Raw genomic sequence first — 20,316 nt, 5'->3', positions numbered from 1 at the left:
GTTTGTGTCTGCTGCCTCTCACTGTGTCACCAGGTGAGTCCACACACCTGGTTTAGACCAGATTTACACCAGATTTAGACCTGGTTTAGACCAGATTTAGACCAGATTTAGACCTGGTTTAGACCAGATTTAGACCAGATTTAGACCTGGTTTAATCATGGTTTAGACCTGTTTCAGTCCTGGTTTAGTCCTGGTTTAGTCCTGGTTTAGTCCTGGTTTAGTCCTGGTCTAGTCCTGGTCTAGTCCTGGTCTGGTCCTGGCTTAGTCCTGGTCTGGTCCTGGTTTAGTCCTGGTCTAGTCCTGGTTTAGTCCTGGTCTGGTCCTGGTTTAGTCCTGGTCTAGTCCTGGTTTAGTCCTGGTCTGGTCCTGGTTTAGTCCTGGTCTAGTCCTGGTTTAGTCCTGGTCTAGTCCTGGTTTAGTCCTGGTCTGGTCCTGGTTTAGTCCTGGTCTAGTCCTGGTTTAGTCCTGGTCTGGTCCTGGTTTAGTCCTGGTCTAGTCCTGGTTTAGTCCTGGTCTAGTCCTGGTTTAGTCCTGGTCTAGTCCTGGTTTAGTCCTGGTCTGGTCCTGGTTTAGTCCTGGTCTAGTCCTGGTTTAGTCCTGGTCTAGTCCTGTGGTTTAGTCCTGGTTTAGTCCTGGTTTAGTCCTGGTCTAGTCTGTACAGTCTTGATAGACTCTGTGTCCACACTCCTGTAGAATCAGGTTCTGTTCTGAGGCTCAGTTTAAAGATGCTCAGAGTCTGATGTTCTGCTGTGGTCCTCAGAGATCCTGGAGGTGGATCCAGACTCAGACCAGTTCTTCAGTGGTGAGATCATGGCTCTGACGTGTGAGGAGCAGTGGTCTGTGAAGAGGAGGACTGAGTCTGCTGTGGTCCAGTCCTGTGGGTTTAACAAGGACTTTGGTTCCATCACTGACTCCACCTGTTTTATTATTAACCCCACCCGCCCTATGGACTCTGGTCTGTACTGGTGTGAATCTGCAGCTGGAAAAAGGAGCCCAGAGCGCCCCCTCTCTGTCACAGGTAACACTGCATTTATGAATGAATGAATGAATATTGTTTATTTGAGCAGACATAATATTTAAAAAAAACCAAAACAAAACAGTGTACACCCAAATCCCAAGTTTTGCACAATGCTCAAAAGGAGTAAGCAGAAGTAAAATACTTGTGAGAGCTTAACCCCATATTTAACTAAGTCACATCATTAAGATTTGATCGCAGTAGCAAACATAGACACATTCCTTCACTGTGTGTATGTATGTAGTGTGTATGTGTATAACATCCATACACATGCACACACACACCGGGTGTGCATGTGCATGTGTATGCAAGTAAAATGTATGTGTGTATCATTCAAACACATGCACATACACACCGGGTGTGCATGTGCATGTAATGTGTGCGCCTAATGTGTACGTAGAGTAAAGACTCGCTAAATTACAGTTCATACAAAGTACATTGCGGCAGTAGATAATGAATGACAGAATTATTAACCAACAAAATGATGAGTATTCATAGTTTTACTATGATCCTTCTTTAGTAGCATAGTTTTTGAATATATTTAATCTGTATAGTCGTTTGAAGTTTACTAGAGAGTTACTACATTTTAAATTTTCTTCCAATTCATTCCAAAGATCAACTCCACGTCGGGTAATGAACATACTTTTTAGGGTAGTACGAACACACTGTTTCCTAAGATTCAATTGTCCCCTCAGATTGTATTTATTATCTCTGATTTGAAACATGCCTTGGATATTATTTGGGAGCAGATTGTACCGTGCTTTATATACAATTTGTAGAGTTTTGAATTTAATAAGATCTTATTTAATTATTTTTGACTTAAACAGAGGGTTTGTATGTTCCCTGTACCCAGCATTATGAATTATCCGTATCGCCTTTTTTTGAAGAATGGATATAATATTAATATTTGTTTTATAAGTATTTCCCCACACCTCTATACAGTAGTTAAGATAAGGCAAAATTAAACCTCTAACCTTTGGGTTAGTGGGTGAAAGCGATACCACTGTGGCCCTGTCAATACCCACTGTGGCCTCTAGGTGAATTTAGACTGCTGCATTTGTGGAATAATAGATCCATATAAAGCCCAAAATGTAGAGTGTGTCAGCCTCAGGACGAGCCGCCTGGGTCATGTGCTCCGGGTCGTCTGCTCTGGGTCGTCCGCTCCGGGTCGTCCGCTCCGGGTCGTCCCCTCCGGGTCATCCGCTCCGGGTCGTCCGCTCCGGGTCGTCCGCTCCTGGTCGTCTTCTCCGGGTCGTCCGCTCCGGGTCGTCCGCTCCTGGTCGTCTTCTCCGGGTCGTCCGCTCCTGGTCGTCTTCTCCGGGTCGTCCGCTCCTGGTCGTCTTCTCCGGGTCGTCCGCTCCGGGTCGTCTTCTCCGGGTCGTCCGCTCCTGGTCGTCCCCTCCGGGTCATCCGCTCCGGGTCGTCCGCTCCGGGTCGTCCGCTCCTGGTCGTCTTCTCCGGGTCGTCCGCTCCGGGTCGTCTTCTCCGGGTCGTCCGCTCTGGGTCGTCTGCTCTGGGTCATGTGCCCTGGGTCGTCCTCTCCGCGTCGCCCGCTCCGCGTTGTCCGCTCCTGGTCGTCCGCTCCGGGTCGTCCGCTCCGGCTCGTCCGCTCCGGGTCGTCCGCTCCGGGTCGTCCCCTCCGGGTCGTCCGCTCCGGGTCGTCCGCTCCGGGTCGTCCGCTCCTGGTCGTCTTCTCCGGGTCGTCCGCTCTGGGTCGTCCGCTCCGGGTCGTCCGCTCCGGGTCGTCCCCTCCGGGTCGTCCGCTCCGGGTCGTCCTCTCCGGGTCGTCCGCTCCGGGTCGTCTGAGGAGCTGCTGTTCGTCTCCATCTCAGTCGTGGAGAGTCGTGCTGGAGTCAGACCAAAGCTCCGTCCTGACATGGTCCAATCACAGACGCTCGTTTGTGTCACGTGTCTCTCAAACGCAGAAAACTCTTCTCCAAAACTCTATTTCATTCAGAACTAAAGTTTAATTCTTTGACCTGAGGTCAGTGAGTTTCGATTCTGCACAAATCTGCAGTTTCTCAGTGAGCGGCCATGTTTGTTTGGACCCAAACGGAGCGTCTCTCTTTAACCCAGGGGTTAAACTCATTTTGGTCTGGGGGCCACATACGACTTAATTTGATCTCAAGGGGCCGGACCAGAAAACTCACAGCATAAATACTGAAAAATAGCAATAAATAGAAACATTTGGGCAGAGAAACATGTAAAATATTTTTATTGAAGAGAAGTTTTCCATTATAAAATATTAAGAACAACCTGAAACTGTCTCATTTTTTGCAGCACAACTCAAAAATGTAATAAAAAATAAAAAATAAATTACATTTTATTAGAGCATGTGCAGATTAATACAGAAATGATTTGAGCTCAACGTTCTGCACATAAAAACAAACAAAAAAAAAGATCCAGACCTAAAATCATCAGCATTTTACCTTTTTGTTTTACAGGATTTAGTCGTGCTTTGTTTTTGATCCATAAACTTTGCATCTTTTAGCCACAGGTGCTTCAATATCAGGCGTCATGTCCTGAGCAGCTGCCAATTTCAAAATGTCATTTAAGTTTGTGTGTAACTTTGAGCGCAGCTTTGGTTTATTAAGGTTCATTATTATGGTTTCGAAGATGATGCTATTTTGCTAGCAATCAGAAAAAAAGATACATTTTTGTGTATTTTTATTACAAATCAGCTGAGGGCCGGATCAAGTCTGTAGGCGGGCCGGATCCGGCCCCCGGGCCTCGTGACTGACACCCCTCCCTCTGATTGGTTAATCCTCCTGTCAATCACGGCCTCTGGATTCAGACAGGATACGGCTCCAGAGCCTCTGGTCTTTGGAAAGTTTTGTAGAGCGTGTGGTTGTGTCTGGACAGGTGTCCTCTCCAGATGTCCTCACATGTGTTTGGCTGTAAAAGTGTCATGTCCTGGGACAGAGACATGAAGGAGAATGTCTCTCCCCTCTCTGCCCCATTTCACACTGTGCCTCTGATTCTGACTCTCCTCAGACCGAGACCTGATCCTGGACGCTCCTGCACTTCCTGTATTAGCAGGAAGTGACATCACACTCCGCTGTCGGGTCAGGTCCACTTCTGGTCTGAGTCCAGTTCTGATGAAAGACGGTGCTGAGGTCCAGGATGGGCCCGAGTGGAACTTCACCGTGTCCAAGGAAGATGAAGGAGAATACAGCTGCAGAGACAAGAGAGGGGCGGAGTCAGAGAGGAGGAACCTCACAGTCACAGGTGAGGAGAGGGGCGGAGTCAGAGAGGAGGAGCCTCACAGTCACAGGTGAGGAGAGGGGCGGAGTCAGAGAGGAGGAGCCTCACAGTCACAGGTGAGGAGAGGGGCGGAGTCATACGAGAAGGGGAGGTTCTTCTGAGGTGTCCTCCTCTTTAAACAGGCTTGGTCCTGACCTTAAAGGGGAGGTTCTTCTCAGGTTTGACTGTAGTCTGTCACTTTTTAAACCAGACAATAGTTTCTCTCTTTTTCAGACCCGCCCACAACCAATCCTATCACCTCGTCTCCTATCACCTCGTCTCCTAGCACCTCGTCTCCTAGCTCCTCTACTCTGTCTTCTTCAGAGAACGTTGGCCCTGGTGGTGTCAGCCCGGTTCTGCTCGCTGCTCTGCTCGGTCTGGCTCTGCTCGGTCTGGTCCTGGGTCTTGTTCTGTTTTTCCTCAGACGACGACGGCTTCAAACAGGTATGAGCCGCGGCTCAGTGGTAGAGAGTGTGCCCACTAACACACAGGTTTACAGTTTGATGTCAATGTGCACTTTCACTTTCACTACATCAAAAGTAGACTGGACTAGACTGGACTAGACTAGACTGGACTGGACTGGACTGAACTGGACTGGACTAGACCAGGACTAATCAAGGACAAGAGAAGGACTAACCCAAGTCCATATTAGGACCAAATAAGGACATGTATCTGTGCTCTGTGTGGGTGCTCTTTGTGGGTGCTCTTTGTGGGTGCTCTGTGTGGGTGCTCTTTGTGGGTGCTCTGTGTGGGTGCTCTGTGTGGGTGCTCTTTGTGGGTGCTCTGTGTGGGTGCTCTTTGTGGGTGCTCTGTGTGGGTGCTCTGTGCGGGTGCTCTGTGCGGGTGCTCTGTGTGGGTGCTCTGTGTGGGTGCTCTGTGTGGGTGCAGTTCCCTGTCCGTCCCACAGGGGGAGACACTGGTGTGAGGTCGGGGTCGTCTTTTTTAAACTTAAATGTTTTTCTTTGTTTTGTCTGTTTCAAACGGGACCATGAGTTCAGAATAAAGACGAACTGAACTGATCTTTCTTTGGTCCTGGTTCTTTAGAATCTAACGCGGAGTCTGCGGATGTGACGTACGCCGACATCACCGTGAGGAAGACGGCAGCAGGTGAGAGCGCCCCCTAGAGCTTTGGATGACATTTTTATTATGTGATTAAATGAGACGTTTCCACAATAAGATTCTGACACAGAGGGAGGGCATCTGACACACAGGGAGGGCATCTGACACACACAGGGAGGGCATCTGACACACAGGGAGGGTTAGAGTGTGTCCTCCTGCTGGTGTGTGTGTAACTGTGTTGTCCTCGTTCTAGCGCCCCCTCCTGGTCGCCATGAGGAGGAAACTGTTTATTCTGGAGTCAGGACTCAACCCAAAGGTTCAGTCTTTTCTTTTCTTAAATTCACACTACAGAAACTTTTAGCCAAAAATTGACACAAAAACAAAAAAAAAACAAAAAAGTATTCTGCTTGTGTTTGCTTTTTGTGCACTGAAAAACCTTCCTCTGAACAGGCTCACATCTCCACAGACCTGGCTCTGGTTTGGCCTGGACAAGGAGATGCTGTTTGTTTGGCTATAATAATCCTCAGAGGGGGATCTGATTTATTATTATTATTATTTTAAACTTTAGAATGTCAATCTAACTCCCAAAAACATCGCCGCCTGAAAAAGACTCAGGACTTTAGACTGAGGGACAAGTTCATGGTTGAATTTACAGAGACACAGTTTGAGTTGATCACGTGTCACGATTTATTCTTTAGGTAAGTTTATTTAAAATGTGTTTTTTGTTGTATTTCATTTCACATGTTCATAATCACAGTTTATACCAGTCAGTTTCTGGAAATTTGTTGCACATCGAGGACAATTTAGAGTCACTAAGAAATCAGCAAGACTGCACCAAAAAGACAAGAAGCACCAAAAAGACAAGAAGCACCAAAAAGAAAAGACTGCACCAAAAAGACAAGAAGCACCAAAAAGACAAGACTGCACCAAAAAGACAAGAAGCACCAAAAAGACAAGACTGCACCAAAAAGACAAGAAGCACCAAAAAGACAAGACTGCACCAAAAAGACAAGAAGCACCAAAAAGACAAGAAGCACCAAAAAGACAAGACTGCACCAAAAAGACAAGAAGCACCAAAAAGACAAGAAGCACCAAAAAGACAAGAAGCACCAAAAAGACAAGAAGCACCAAAAAGACAAGACTGCACCAAAAAGACAAGAAGCACCAAAAAGACAAGACTGCACCAAAAAGACAAGAAGCACCAAAAAGACAAGAAGCACCAAAAAGACAAGAAGCACCAAAAAGACAAGACTGCACCAAAAAGACAAGAAGCACCAAAAAGACACACACACACACCCCCACACCCACACACACAAACACACACAGTAGTGACCTTTAACCTGTGGTGATCTGTAGTGACCTTTGACCTGACTGACCTGAGTTACATGCACAGGGCCAGAGGAGGTGACCTACGGAGAAGTGATCATCAAACCCAATGACAAGAAGAGGAAGAAGAGGAGGAAGCAAGAACCCGACGGTAACACCCCTCTCTCTCCCACCATCGTTCACTCTCTCCCTCTTTCTACTTCTCTCCTCCTTTCTCTTCTTCTCTCCCCCCTCTTCTTTCTCTCTCTCCTCTCTCTCCCCTCTTCTTTCTCTCTCTTCTCTCTCCTCTTTCTCTCCCCTCTTCTCTATCTCTCGCCTTCTCTCCTCCTCTTGCTCTCTTTTTTTCCCTGTCTTGAACCCCCTTCTCCCTCTCTCTCTATAACCCCTCCCTCTCTCTCTATAACCCCTCCCTCTGTCTCTTTAACCCTTCCCTCTCTCTCTCTCTCTCTCTCTCTTTAACCCCCCTCTCTCTATAACCCCTCCCTCTCTCTCTTTAATCCCTCCCTCTCTCTCTCTCTTTAACCCCCCCTCTCTCTATAACCCCTCCCTCTCTCTCTTTAACCCCTCCCTCTCTCTCTATAACCCCTCCCTCTCTCTCTTTAATCCCTCCCTCTCTCTCTCTCTTTAACCCCCCTCTCTCTTTAACCCCTCCCTCTCTCTCTCTTTAACCCCTCCCTCTCTCTCTCTTTAACCCCTCCCTCTCTCTCTCTTTAACCCCTCCCTCTCTCTCTCTCTTTAACCCCTCCCTCTCTCTCTCTCTTTAACCCCCCTCTCTCTCTCTTTAACCCCTCCCTCTCTCTTTCTTTAACCCCTCCCTCTCTCTCTTTAACCCCTCCCTCTCTCTCTCTCTTTAATCCCTCCCTCCCTCTCTTTAATCCCTCCCTCTCTCTTTCTCCTCAGGTCCATATTCTGACCCTGATGTCGTTTACTCCAGCGTCAGGACCAGAGTTTCTGGAAGAGGCCGACCAGGCCCATGACCCCAGAGTGTGACCCCAGAATGTGACCCCAGAGTGTGACCCCAGATTGTGACCTGAGACTGTGACCTCAGAGTGTGACCTCAGATTGTGACCCCAGAATGTGACCCCAGAGTGTGACCCCAGAGTGTGACCCCGGAGTGTGACCTCAGAGAGTGACCTGAGACTGTGACCCCAGAGAGTGACCCCAGAATGTGACCCCAGAGTGTGACCCCAGAATGTGACCCCAGAGTGTGACCTCAGAGTGTGACCTCAGAGAGTGACCTGAGACTGTGACCCCAGAGTGTGACCCCGGAGTGTGACCCCAGAGTGTGACCCCGGAGTGTGACCCCAGAGTGTGACCCCAGAGAGTGACCTGAGACTGTGACCCCAGAGAGTGACCCCAGAGTGTGACCCCAGAGAGTGACCTGAGTGTGTGACCTCAGAGTGTGACCCCAGAATGTGACCCCAGAGTGTGACTCCAGAGAGTGACCCCAGAGTGTGACCCCAGAGTGTGACTCCAGAGAGTGACCCCAGAGTGTGACCCCAGAGAGTGACCTGAGACTGTGACCCCAGAGTGTGACCCAAGAGTGTGACCCCGGAGTGTGACCCCAGAGTGTGACCCAAGAGTGTGACCCCGGAGAGTGACCTCAGATTGTGACCTCAGAATGTGACCCCAGAATATGACCCCAGAGTGTGACCTGAGAGTGTGACCTCAGAGTGTGACCCCAGAGAGTGACCTGAGTGTGTGATCTCAGTGTGACCCCAGAATGTGACTCCAGAGTGTGACCCCAGAGTGTGACCCCAGAGTGTGACCCCAGAGTGTGACCCCAGAGAGTGACCTGAGACTGTGACCCCAGAGAGTGACCTGAGACTGTGACCCCAGAGTGTGACCCCAGAGTGTGACTCCAGAGTGTGACCCCAGAGTGTGACCCCAGAGTGTGACCCCAGAGTGTGACCTGAGACTGTGACCCCAGAGTGTGACCCCAGAGAGTGACTCCAGAGTGTGACCCCAGAATGTGACCTCAGAGTGTGACCCCAGAGTGTGACCCCAGAGCGTGACCCCAGAGAGTGACTCCAGAGTGTGACCCCAGAGTGTGACCCCAGAGTGTGACCTCAGAGTGTGACCTGAGACTGTGACCCCAGAGTGTGACCCAAGAGTGTGACCCCGGAGTGTGACCCCGGAGTGTGACCCCAGAGTGTGACCCAAGAGTGTGACCCCGGAGAGTGACCTCAGATTGTGACCTCAGAATGTGACCCCAGAATATGACCCCAGAGTGTGACCTGAGAGTGTGACCTCAGAGTGTGACCCCAGAGAGTGACCTGAGTGTGTGATCTCAGAGTGTGACCCCAGAATGTGACTCCAGAGTGTGACCCCAGAGTGTGACCCCAGAGTGTGACCCCAGAGAGTGACCTGAGACTGTGACCCCAGAGAGTGACCTGAGACTGTGACCCCAGAGTGTGACCCCAGAGTGTGACTCCAGAGTGTGACCCCAGAGTGTGACCCCAGAGTGTGACCCCAGAGTGTGACCTGAGACTGTGACCCCAGAGTGTGACCCCAGAGAGTGACTCCAGAGTGTGACCCCAGAATGTGACCTCAGAGTGTGACCCCAGAGTGTGACCCCAGAGAGTGACTCCAGAGTGTGACCCCGGAGTGTGACCCCAGAGTGTGACTCCAGAGAGTGACCCCAGAGTGTGACCCCAGAGAGTGACCTGAGACTGTGACCCCAGAGTGTGACCCCAGAGAGTGACTCCAGAGTGTGACCCCAGAATGTGACCCCAGAGTGTGACCCCAGAGTGTGACCCCAGAGTGTGACCTCAGAGTGTGACCCCAGAGTGTGACCCCAGAGTGTGACCCCAGAGAGTGACCTGAGACTGTGACCCCAGAGTGTGACCCCAGAGAGTGACCTGAGACTGTGACCCCAGAGTGTGACCCCAGAGAGTGACCCCAGAATGTGACCCCAGAGTGTGACCCCAGAATGTGACTCCAGAGTGTGACCCCAGAGTGTGACCCCAGAGTGTGACCCCAGAGAGTGACCCCAGAGAGTGACCTGAGACTGTGACCCCAGAGAGTGACCTGAGACTGTGACCCCAGAGTGTGACCCCAGAGTGTGACTCCAGAGTGTGACCCCAGAGTGTGACCCCAGAGTGTGACCCCAGAGTGTGACCTGAGACTGTGACCCCAGAGTGTGACCCCAGAGAGTGACTCCAGAGTGTGACCCCAGAATGTGACCTCAGAGTGTGACCCCAGAGTGTGACCCCAGAGAGTGACTCCAGAGTGTGACCCCGGAGTGTGACCCCAGAGTGTGACTCCAGAGAGTGACCCCAGAGTGTGACCCCAGAGAGTGACCTGAGACTGTGACCCCAGAGTGTGACCCCAGAGAGTGACTCCAGAGTGTGACCCCAGAATGTGACCCCAGAGTGTGACCCCAGAGTGTGACCCCAGAGTGTGACCCCAGAGTGTGACCTCAGAGTGTGACCCCAGAGTGTGACCCCAGAGTGTGACCCCAGAGAGTGACCTGAGACTGTGACCCCAGAGTGTGACCCCAGAGAGTGACCTGAGACTGTGACCCCAGAGTGTGACCCCAGAGTGTGACCTCAGAGTGTGACTCCAGAGTGTGACCCCAGAGTGTGACCTCAGAGCGTGACCTCAGAGTGTGACCCCAGAGTGTGACCTCAGAGTGTGACCTCAGAGTGTGACAGACTGTGTCAAACTGCCTGAAGATCAGACTGTTGTTATTTTCCTGCAAATGTTTATGATAAGTTTTATAATGTCATTATAATGAAATATGTATTTATAGAGTTCACCTGTCTGCACCTGTCCGGGGGCTGCACCTGTCCGGGGGCTGCACCTGTCCGGGGGCTGCACCTGTCCGGGGGCTGCACCTGTCCGGGGGCTGCACCTGTCCGGGGGCTGCAGATGAAAAGCAGCAGTAGTTAAATCTGGTACAAATGATCTTTTCTGTTATGAATTTGTACCAGACAAATGAAATAAATAATAAACTGTTTTGTTTGTAAATAAATCCAGTTTATATCAAGATTCACTTAAAGAGACAAGATCAGAGTGCACGTGAAAGAGTGCACGTGAAAGAGTGCACGTGAATGAAAGAGTGCACGTGAATGAAAGAGTGCACGTGAATGAAAGAGTGCACGTGAATGACAGAGTGCACGTGAATGACAGGGGGCTTTTTTTTTATGGCGGAAACGGGCTTCCATAAGTTTACAACATTTATGGCAGAGTAATAAATGTTCGACAATTAAAGAGTCAGAACAGAAACAGAAACTTATAAAACAGATAAGTACAAGCACGAATGGCAGACAAGTTGTTTGGAGGAGCTGTGGAAGGCCCTGGTTTAGTCCTGGTTCAGTCCTGGTTTAGTCCTGGTTCAGTCCCGGTTCAGTCCCGGTTTAGTCCCGGTTTAGTCCTGGTTTTATGGACATGAGTTTTTAATCGAGGTTGAATAATTATAAAATGAAATATAAAATAAAACAAATATGTGTGTTCTTATTTCTGTACATACATCACGTGTGTGATGGGGGCGTGGCCAGTGAGCACGTGCCAACATCTTTAAATAAAAATAAAAGCAGAGTTTGTGACGTGAGTCTGAGCTTCGTCATAAAGAGTTGGTTTTACAGATGAACGGCCTTTATTCAAAACACGCACAACAGCGCCGCCTGCGGTCAGTCCCGCGTCACTACAGGCCGAGGTCACGCGAGGCGAGGCTTTGTCACGTGATCAGGGCTGAGGCGTCCACTTCCGCGTCCAGGATCATCCCCAAAACCTCAAACACACGCTCCAGACGCACAGACCCGAGCGGACCCGAGCGGACCCGAGCCATGTCTCTGTGGAGCGCGCGCCTCCTCCTGCTGCTGTTTTATGGTGAGACTTTAACTTTAACGATCAGACTCTGAGTGTGGAGGAGAGAATGTGTGGAGGTGTGGAGGTGTGGAGGTGTGGAGGTGTGGAGGTGGAGGAGTGGAGGAGTGGAGGAGATGGAGGTGTTGGCGCGGGTCTTCAGGGACGGGTCTCTGCTCCTCAGAGGAAAACAGGAACATGAAGGACAGAAGACCGGATCGGTCTGAAGAGCCGGACAGGGCGGAGGCTCTGACCGCCCCGAGCTCCACCGGCCCCGGACACAGCCCCGCGCGCGGCCCCGGGTCTGTGCGCGCGGCCCCGGGCTGGAGTGTTCCGGTGCTCGGTGGTGGAGTGTTCCGGTGCAAGTTGAGCGGGTTTAATCTGCGGTGATGACGTCATTATTGTCTCCAATGTGGCGCGAGCGTACACGTGCGTGTGCGCTAAAACACGGATTGGAAAGTGAAAGTAAAAGTGTCCAAGAAGCGCGGGACTAACAGACTGTAAAATAATACATGTTCAGACCTGGTTTAGTCCTGGTTTAGTCCTGGTTTAGACCTGGTTTAGACCTGGTTTAATCCTGGTTTAATCCTGGTTTAGTCCTGGTTTAGTCCTGGTTTAGACCTGGTTTAGTCCTGGTTTAGACCTGGTTTAGACCTGGTTTAGTCCTGGTTTAGACCTGGTTTAGTCCTGGTTTAGACCTTCTCCTTCTTCTCCTCACATCTGCTCTGATGTGATTGGTCCATACAAAATATTAGGAGTGACATCATCAGACCGCGACGGAGAATGACATCATCACAATCTAAAATGTCAAATCTCTAAAATACTGCAGAGCTGTGACCGCTCTACTGCCCCCTGTGGGACAGAGAGGACTGAACCAGGACTGAACCGGGACTGAACCAGGACTGAACCGGGACTGAACCAGGACTGAACCGGGACTGAACCAGGACTAGACCAGGACTAAACCAGGACTAGACCAGGACTGAACCAGGACTAAACCAGGACTAGACCAGGACTGAACCAGGTCCAGACCAGGTCTAAACCACATTCCGTGTCTTTCAGTGCACCGAGCTGCTCTGGGACAGGAGACTGTGGACGTTACTACAGACAAACCGTCCGTGTTCCTTCGCGCCTCCTCGCGGCCTCTGGTCAGTGCCCCGTCCGTGCTGTGGACTCGAGGGCCAAATGAGGAGGTCCACCAAAGAGTGTCCGAAGGCGACGACACCCGGGCCCAGAGCTCGCTGTTCAGAGGACGCACGCAGATGAGGTCAGATGCCCTGCAGACCGGAGACTTGACTCTGGAGCTGAAGAGCCCCGGCCTCAACGACTCGGGCGTCTACACCTGCGTGGCCAAAGAGGGCACCAGAGAGGTCGCACGTGCCACTGTGGAGCTCCGGGTCAAAGGTCAGTGTCCGACGAGGTTTAATCGATACTGACGCTGATGTCATCAAGTTTATCTGAGGGTGTGATGCTAACTGGAGGCACGGCTCCGTCTGACGAGCTGTGACTGGAGTTAGACTTTAATCTGAGTCTTAATTTAACACAAACTGACTGAACTCCCACAGGTGAGCGGCTCTGTGCCAGACAATGTCAAATAACATCACACACAAGCTAGCATTAGCATTAGCATTAGCATTAGCCAACAGTTTTTCAGTTCACCTGTGTGTGTCAGATGCCCTCCCTGTGTGTCAGATCTCTCTCCTTTTTCCATATTTGGTCACAGCTTCCTCTTTCTTCTCAGAGCCTCCTCCTTCTCCTTCTCCCGCCGATATCACCGGCATCATCGTCGGAGTGGTGCTCGGTAGCGCCGCCCTCCTGGTGGGCGTTCTCTCTGCGCTGACGGTCAAAAGAAAGAAGCAAACTAAAGGTCCGTGGCATCTGAAGCATTTATGATGTTCTCTCTCGTTCCCTCTTACACTTTTGTTTGTCTTTTCCTCATCACAAACATGAAAAGGTTTAGAGTTTATCCACGTTTGACTCATATAGAGATCTGTCCTGGCCCTATTCAAACCTCCTCACCAGTACGAGTGTGTACGAGGCTCCGCCCACAAGCCTACATCACCCACGCTCCACACGACAATCCTCCATAAATAAACAAAAACATGACACAAAACTGTACACTACGACTTCACAAACCCGGTGTGATGTGCAGGAGTTTCATTAGTGCGATGTGTTGATTGTGTTGTGATGGTGCTCTGAAGGGGGAGGGGCTTAGCACAGAGAGCAAAGAGAGGAGCGACAAAAACGAAAGCGAAACTTACGAAACTACTGCACATCACACCAGGTTTGTCGCGTCGTAGTGCACAGTTTGTCGTGATCGTGGCTCGTCTTTCGCCCGTTGGACATGTTTGTAGTTTTCTTTTTCAGGGACCAAACTGAGCTGTCCTAACGCGTCCAAACCCTTTGTGTCCACAGAGAACTTCAAAGACTCGCTCATCGGACTCGTCACCTGCCGTCCCGCCGCTGTCCTGTAGGGGGCGCCGTGCTCTGCTGCAGTTTATTTACAGAGAAGACCATGAACTTTGTGCCTGTGTTTGTTTCCTCTGGACAGGCCCGGTGATTATCTGTGTTTGAACGTCCAGCTCTGGTCCAAGGCCTGTGGGAGGGCATCTGGTTTAAAGGGAGTTTTTTTGGGGGAGTTGTAGTTCCTTTTTTCACTGAAGCACTTTGTGTCTTCTCCCACCAGAGGGCGCCAACACCCTGCAGAATTTCATAGGAGGGAATTTAGGAAATAATTTAGACAATTTTTTTAAGTAACTGGACTAAAAGACGCCAACAATAAGAAAATAATAATAGGACCAGAATGTTTTTGTTTTTTTTTTTATTTAAAGAGGGGGTGTTATGCAAAATGTTCTTTTTTTTAACCGTTCTCCCATGTTCTAATACTTTTAACACCACAGGAGTCAAATACTCCCTCTTTATTTTATTTTTTTAAACCAAGGAAGTGTTTGAATATTTATTCTGCATCTGCAAATTTAATAGAAATAATTTGATTTTTCTGCACCTGGTCTGGACTAAACCGGGACTAAAATGGGACTAAAATGGGACTAAAATGGGACTAAAATGGGACTAAAATGGGACTAAAATGGGACTAAACCGGGACTAAAATGGGACTAAACGGGACTAAAATGGGACTAAACGGGACTAAAATGGGACTAAACTGGGACTAAACGGGACTAAAATGGGACTAAACCGGGACTAAAACCATGTATTTTCTCATTGCTTCCTGAGATGAGTGTTTTTGTTTGTTTTTTTTAATTTTAAATGTTGATTTTATTTTTTTTTAATGTCGATATTAAATGTCGACATGTTGCTGTTGCACTAGATTTGGCTTTGACTGTGATTATCTTCCTCCTCATCTCCTCCTCGTCTCCTCTCCCCTCCTCTCCTCCTTCCTTGCTTCCTTGTCTCCTTGTGTACAGAGCTTTGTTCTAAACTCTTGTAATTTGCATTAAACGTGTCATTTTTAAACTTGTCTGTTGTGTTTTTGTGAGGGTCATGTGATGCGTTTGAACACTTCTACGCCGCAGTTATCTCTGTCGTTTGGTTCACAGAGCCTGTAAACGGCTCCTTAGAGCCACCAGAGGGCCCCCAAGAGCCACCAGAGGGCCCCCAAGAGCCACCAGAGGGCCCCCAAGAGCCACCAGAGGGCCCCCAAGAGCCACCAGAGGGCCCCCAAGAGCCACCAGAGGGCCCCCAAGAGCCCGTGTATTTATAAAGAACAAAGTGTAAAGTTTTGTCGTAAACGGCCTGTGTTTGCTCTTTAAATATTTCAAACCACTACAGTTGTTGTTGTTGAGGAGCTAAATATGTGCGTCCTGTGTCTGAGGCACAGGTGTGGGCAGCTCTGTGTTTACGCCGGAACAAGGTAAAGTCGTTAAAAACTCTTTAATCGTTTATGTTCATTATAAAAGGCGCCTCAACCAAAGGCGCCTAAATCTAAAGACGTGTGACCTCAAAGAGGGCCGACCCTAGAGACGCCCGACCTTAAAGATGTACAACCTTAAACAGGGACGACCCTAAAAATGCCTTAACCTAAAGACGCTTGATGCTAATGATGCCCAACCTTAAAGACGCCTCATCCTAAAGACGTCCGACCTTAAAGACGCCTCATCCTAAAGACGTCCGACCTTAAAGACGCCTCATCCTAAAGACGTCCGACCTTAAAGATGCCTCATCCTAAAGACGTCCGACCTTAAAGATGCCTCATCCTAAAGACGTCCGACCTTAAAGATGCCTCAACCTTAAAGACGTCTGACCTTAAAGACGCCTCATCCTAAAGACGTCCGACCTTTAAGACACCTCATCCTAAAGACGTCTGACCTTAAAGACGCCTCAACCCAAAGACGTCCGACCTTAAAGACGCCTCATCCTAAAGACGTCCGACCTTAAAGACGCCTCATCCTAAAGACGTCCGACCCTAGAGACGCCTCATCCTAAAGACGTCCGACCTTAAAGACGCCTCATCCTAAAGACGTCCGACCTTAAAGACGCCTCATCCTAAAGACGTCCGACCCTAGAGACGCCTCATCCTGAAGACGTCCGACCTTAAAGACGCCTCATCCTAAAGACGTCCGACCTTAAAGACGCCTCATCCTGAAGACGTCCGACCTTAAAGACGCCTCATCCTAAAGACGTCCGACCTTAAAGACGCCTCATCCTGAAGACGTCCGACCTTAAAGACGCCTCATCCTAAAGACGTCCGACCTTAAAGACGCCTCATCCTAAAGACGTCCGACCTTAAAGACGCCTCATCCTGAAGACGTCCGACCTTAAAGACGCCTCATCCTAAAGACCTTGTATCGTGAAGAAAAGCGTTGTGTAAATATTAATATTCACCATCTTTAAAAACAGTTATTTCAAATGTGTCTGAAATGTCACGTTTATTTGAATCGTCTCAAACATGAATCACAGTTTCAGATTTCACACTGTTGTCGACAAAAGCATTTTTTATTATTATTATTATTATTATTATTATTATTATTATTATTATTTACAAAAATGTACACGTTTCAATACAAGAAAGCAATGTGGGTTTAGTCCCGTTTCAGTCCCGGTTTAGTCCCGGTTCAGTCCCGTTTCAGTCCCGGTTCAGTCCCGTTTCAGTCCCGTTTCAGTCCCGTTTTAGTCCCGGTTCAGTCCCGTTTTAGTCCCGCTTCAGTCCAGTTTCAGTCCCGTTTTAGTCCCGCTTCAGTCCCGTTTCAGTCCCGGTTCAGTCCTGGTTCAGTCCCGGTTCAGTCCTGTTGCAGTCCTGACTGAGCTGTGTTGTGATTGGCTGATGTCACTACTGGGGAGGCTCCTGATTGGTGGCAGGTCTTCGGTCACTTCCTCGTCCAGAGAAGACTCGGGTCAGACCCGTCGTCCGAGGAACCGGCTTCAGAGACAGAGGCCTGGACTTCATCTCAGCCAAGAGAGCCGGACTGGACAAACCTGCAACCAGAGGGCGAACGGTTCAGTTTAGCAGCAACCAGAGGGCGAACGGTTCAGTTTAGCAGCAACCAGAGGGCGAACGGTTCAGTTTAGCAGCAAACCACCTGGAGGGGAGGAGAAGAAGGAGAAGAGTAGCTAAGAAGATTCTGACCTGAAATGGACCCAGGGTTAGGACTGGACCTGGGACTCAGCCCAGGACTGGAGGAGGCGGGGCTTAGAGGAGCGGAAGGGGAGGAGTCATCACTGTGGTCATCACAAAACCGCCTCTGACGCTCTGAAACCAAAGACTGTGTTTAGACCTGGTTCATTTCAGGTTTAGTCCTCTTCTAGTCCTGGTTTAGTCCTGGTTTAGACCTGGTTTAGTCCTGGTTTAGACCTGGTTTAGACCTGGTTTAGACCTGGTTTAGTCCTGGTTTAGACCTAGTTTAGTCCTGGTTTAGACCTGGTTTAGACCTGGTTTAGACCTGGTTTAGACCTGGTTTAGACCTGGTTTAGACCTGGTTTAGTCCTGGTTTAGACCTGGTTTAGTCCTGGTTTAGACCTGGTTTAGACCTGGTTTAGACCTGGTTTAGACCTGGTTTAGACCTGGTTTAGTCCTGGTTTAGACCTGGTTTAGTCCTGGTTTAGACCTGGTTTAGACCTGGTTTAGACCTGGTTTAGACCTGGTTTAGACCTGGTTTAGACCTGGTTTAGTCCTGGTTTAGACCTGGTTTAGACCTGGTTTAGACCTGGTTTAGACCTGGTTTAGACCTGGTTTAGACCTGGTTTAGACCTGGTTTAGTCCTGGTTTAGACCTGGTTTAGTCCTGGTTTAGACCTGGTTTAGACCTGGTTTAGACCTGGTTTAGACCTGGTTTAGACCTGGTTTAGTCCTGGTTTAGACCTGGTTTAGTCCTGGTTTAGACCTGGTTTAGACCTGGTTTAGACCTGGTTTAGACCTGGTTTAGACCTGGTTTAGACCTGGTTTAGTCCTGGTTTAGACCTGGTTTAGACCTGGTTTAGACCTGGTTTAGACCTGGTTTAGACCTGGTTTAGACCTGGTTTAGTCCTGGTTTAGACCTGGTTTAGTCCTGGTTTAGACCTGGTTTAGACCTGGTTTAGACCTGGTTTAGACCTGGTTTAGTCCTGGTTTAGACCTGGTTTAGACCTGGTTTAGACCTGGTTTAGTCCTGGTTTAGACCTGGTTTAGACCTGGTTTAGTCCTGGTTCAGATTGCTTGTGCTTTCACTCTGAAGCCCATGTAGAATAGACTATAGTACAGCCGCAAGTGGAGATGGAGGTCCCCACTGTAGTACTTCTGTACCTTTGAAGAACTCCTCCTGGAGCTGAGGGCTGCTTAGGGGCGGGGCTTGAACTGGCGGATCCATGATGTCATCTCAAAGTGGGAGGAGCCTCTGGACAACAACAGGAAGTGAGGTCACAATGCAGTGAAAGTATTTCAGAACATTTGGAGCAGGTTTTCTGTGCTTCTGGGTTAGACCTGCTTCAGTCCTGGTTTAGTCCCAGTTTTGTTATAGTTTACAATAGTTCTAGTTTAGTCCTGGTTTAGACCCTGTTTAGACCTGGTTTAATCCTGGTCTAGACCTGGTTTAACCTTGGTTTAGACCCGATTTAATCCTGGTTTATTCCTGGTTTAGTCCCGGTTTAGTCCTGGTATAGTACTGGTTTAGTACTGGTTTAGTCCTGGTTCAGTCCCGGTTTAGTCCTGGTTTAGTCCCGGTTTAGTCCCGGTTTAGTCCCGCTTTAGTCCTGGTTTAGTCCTGGTTTAGTCCTGGTTTAGTCCTGGTTTAGTCCTGGTTTAGTCCTGGTTTAGTCCCGGTTTAGTCCTGCTTTAGTCCTGGTTTAGTCCCGGTTTAGTCCCGGTTTAGTCCCGGTTTAGTCCTGCTTTAGTCCTGGTTTAGTCCCGGTTTAGTCCCGGTTTAGTCCTGCTTTAGTCCTGGTTTAGTCCTGGTTTAGTCCTGGTTTAGTCCTGGTTTAGTCCCGGTTTAGTCCTGCTTTAGTCCTGGTTTAGTCCCGGTTTAGTCCCGGTTTAGTCCTGCTTTAGTCCTGGTTTAGTCCCGGTTTAGTCCCGGTTTAGTCCCGGTTTAGTCCTGCTTTAGTCCTGGTTTAGTCCCGGTTTAGTCCCGGTTTAGTCCTGCTTTAGTCCTGGTTTAGTCCTGGTTTAGTCCTGGTTTAGTCCTGGTTTAGTCCCGGTTTAGTCCTGCTTTAGTCCTGGTTTAGTCCCGGTTTAGTCCTGGTTTAGTCCTGGTTTAGTCCTGGTTTAGTCCCGGTTTAGTCCTGGTTTAGTCCTGGTTTAGTCCTGGTTTAGTCCTGGTTTAGTCCTGGTTTAGTCCTGGTTTAGTCCTGGTTTAGTCCTGGTTTAGTCCCGGTTTAGTCCTGGTTTAGTCCTGGTTTAGTCCCGGTTTAGTCCTGGTTTAGTCCCGGTTTAGTCCTGGTTTAGTCCTGGTTTAGTCCCGGTTTAGTCCTGGTTTAGTCCTGGTTTAGTCCCGGTTTAGTCCTGGTTTATATTAGTGGAGTGTTAACAAAGTACAGAGTAGAGGTTCAAGAAATTACTCAAGTAAGAGTAAAAAGTATTTGGGACAAGTACAACTCAAGTCAAAGTAACTTAAAGAGTAACTGAGTAGTGTTTAAGTAGTAGAGACAAAACATGAAATAAGTCACAAAATACAGTGGAGTACTTGAGTAAAAGTACTGTTACTCTGAACAGTAGATTACTCAAGTGGGAGGAAAGGTGCTGACAGAAGTATATTCTTATTTAAAAGTTCCTTAAGTATTCAAAGTGAGTACTGCACACCTCTGAGTACTACTGTGTAGTATTTGTCTACTCGATACTTTAAGGTAAATCTTTAGCTTTACTTCCTTCAAAACCGCTGACCCAGAAAATCTGTGTCTGCCATGAATCACAGTCTGTGTTTAAACCCAGACCCAGACCCGGTCCAGACCCTGGTCCAGACCCTGGTCCAGACCCGGTCCCAGGGCGACACCAGGACCACAGACCAGGACCAGGGCCGGATCATAACCGGACTCTGAGGATCTTTTGGGGCCAAATTAAGAGTCAGAGTCACTCACCGAAACTGCTGCACCGATCCACAAAGTCCACGTTAATGATTGACAGGCGTCGCCGCGGAAACAAAGGCAGGTCACATGACTCTGGGAGTGTCACATGGGCAGGGACTTTCACAGCATTTAAACCAGATGCCCTCCCTTCATACAGTCCCATGATCCACTGGAAGCAGCACAGGAAATACTCAATACTATGAAATACTACACCATCAGAAGTGTTACTATTTATACTTTAACAAGGACTAAAGCAGGATTAAACCAGGACTAAACCAGGGCTAAAGCCGGTCTAAACCAGGACTAAACCAGATCTAAACCAGGACTAAACCAGGTCTAAACCAGGACTAAACCAGGTCTAAACCAGGACTAAACCAGGGC

The 20,316-nt window shown here is 49.0% G+C and overlaps 3 protein-coding genes across 3 annotated transcripts; 2 read left to right on the top strand and 1 right to left on the bottom strand.

The window, feature by feature from the left end:
- Positions 1-945: 945 nt before the first annotated feature.
- LOC117386389 (uncharacterized) lies at positions 946-8,278 on the top strand. The gene is made up of 7 exons (XM_055229134.1): positions 946-1,018; positions 4,010-4,243; positions 4,493-4,702; positions 5,303-5,365; positions 5,571-5,633; positions 6,711-6,794; positions 7,544-8,278. Exons 1-7 carry the CDS (start codon positions 946-948, stop codon positions 7,618-7,620), a joined length of 804 nt encoding a protein of 267 aa, XP_055085109.1. The 3' UTR covers positions 7,621-8,278.
- Positions 8,279-11,232: 2,954 nt separating this feature from the next.
- On the top strand, positions 11,233-14,924 carry LOC117386386 (uncharacterized). The gene is made up of 4 exons (XM_033983741.2): positions 11,233-11,476; positions 12,512-12,853; positions 13,191-13,316; positions 13,865-14,924. The coding sequence occupies exons 1-4, from the start codon at positions 11,233-11,235 to the stop codon at positions 13,921-13,923; spliced, it is 771 nt and encodes a 256-aa protein (XP_033839632.2). The 3' UTR covers positions 13,924-14,924.
- A 1,465-nt stretch (positions 14,925-16,389) lies between these two features.
- On the bottom strand, positions 16,390-20,124 carry LOC117386387 (espin-like). Its single transcript, XM_033983742.2, has 4 exons — positions 19,948-20,124; positions 18,182-18,272; positions 17,031-17,153; positions 16,390-16,879 (listed from the first exon to the last, which is right to left on the bottom strand). The coding sequence occupies exons 2-4, from the start codon at positions 18,243-18,245 to the stop codon at positions 16,734-16,736; spliced, it is 333 nt and encodes a 110-aa protein (XP_033839633.1). The 5' UTR covers positions 18,246-18,272; positions 19,948-20,124; the 3' UTR covers positions 16,390-16,733.
- Between the last annotated feature and the right edge of the window lie 192 nt (positions 20,125-20,316).

The sequence above is a fragment of the Periophthalmus magnuspinnatus genome, chromosome 18 (genome assembly GCF_009829125.3).
Source record: "Periophthalmus magnuspinnatus isolate fPerMag1 chromosome 18, fPerMag1.2.pri, whole genome shotgun sequence".
NCBI classification, from domain to species: Eukaryota; Metazoa; Chordata; class Actinopteri; order Gobiiformes; family Gobiidae; genus Periophthalmus; species Periophthalmus magnuspinnatus.
This window is presented reverse-complemented; position numbering and strand designations above follow the sequence as displayed.

What these genes read in the sequence shown, in the direction of transcription:
- LOC117386389 (XM_055229134.1), top strand. Translation starts at nt 946, where the DNA reads ATGGACTCTGGTCTGTACTGGTGTGAATCTGCAGCTGGAAAAAGGAGC. An exon ending in CGTGAGGAAGACGGCAGCAG is followed by an intron (nt 5,366 to 5,570) that starts GTGAGAGCGCCC and finishes TCCTCGTTCTAG; the next exon opens with CGCCCCCTCCTGGTCGCCAT. An exon ending in AGTCAGGACTCAACCCAAAG is followed by an intron (nt 5,634 to 6,710) that starts GTTCAGTCTTTT and finishes TTACATGCACAG; the next exon opens with GGCCAGAGGAGGTGACCTAC.
- LOC117386386 (XM_033983741.2), top strand. Translation starts at nt 11,233, where the DNA reads ATGAACGGCCTTTATTCAAAACACGCACAACAGCGCCGCCTGCGGTCA. An exon ending in TGTGGAGCTCCGGGTCAAAG is followed by an intron (nt 12,854 to 13,190) that starts GTCAGTGTCCGA and finishes CTTTCTTCTCAG; the next exon opens with AGCCTCCTCCTTCTCCTTCT. An exon ending in AAGAAAGAAGCAAACTAAAG is followed by an intron (nt 13,317 to 13,864) that starts GTCCGTGGCATC and finishes TTGTGTCCACAG; the next exon opens with AGAACTTCAAAGACTCGCTC.
- LOC117386387 (XM_033983742.2), bottom strand. Translation starts at nt 18,245, where the DNA reads ATGGATCCGCCAGTTCAAGCCCCGCCCCTAAGCAGCCCTCAGCTCCAG. An exon ending in CCAGGAGGAGTTCTTCAAAG is followed by an intron (nt 17,154 to 18,181) that starts GTACAGAAGTAC and finishes CTTTGGTTTCAG; the next exon opens with AGCGTCAGAGGCGGTTTTGT. An exon ending in TAACCCTGGGTCCATTTCAG is followed by an intron (nt 16,880 to 17,030) that starts GTCAGAATCTTC and finishes CTCTGGTTGCAG; the next exon opens with GTTTGTCCAGTCCGGCTCTC.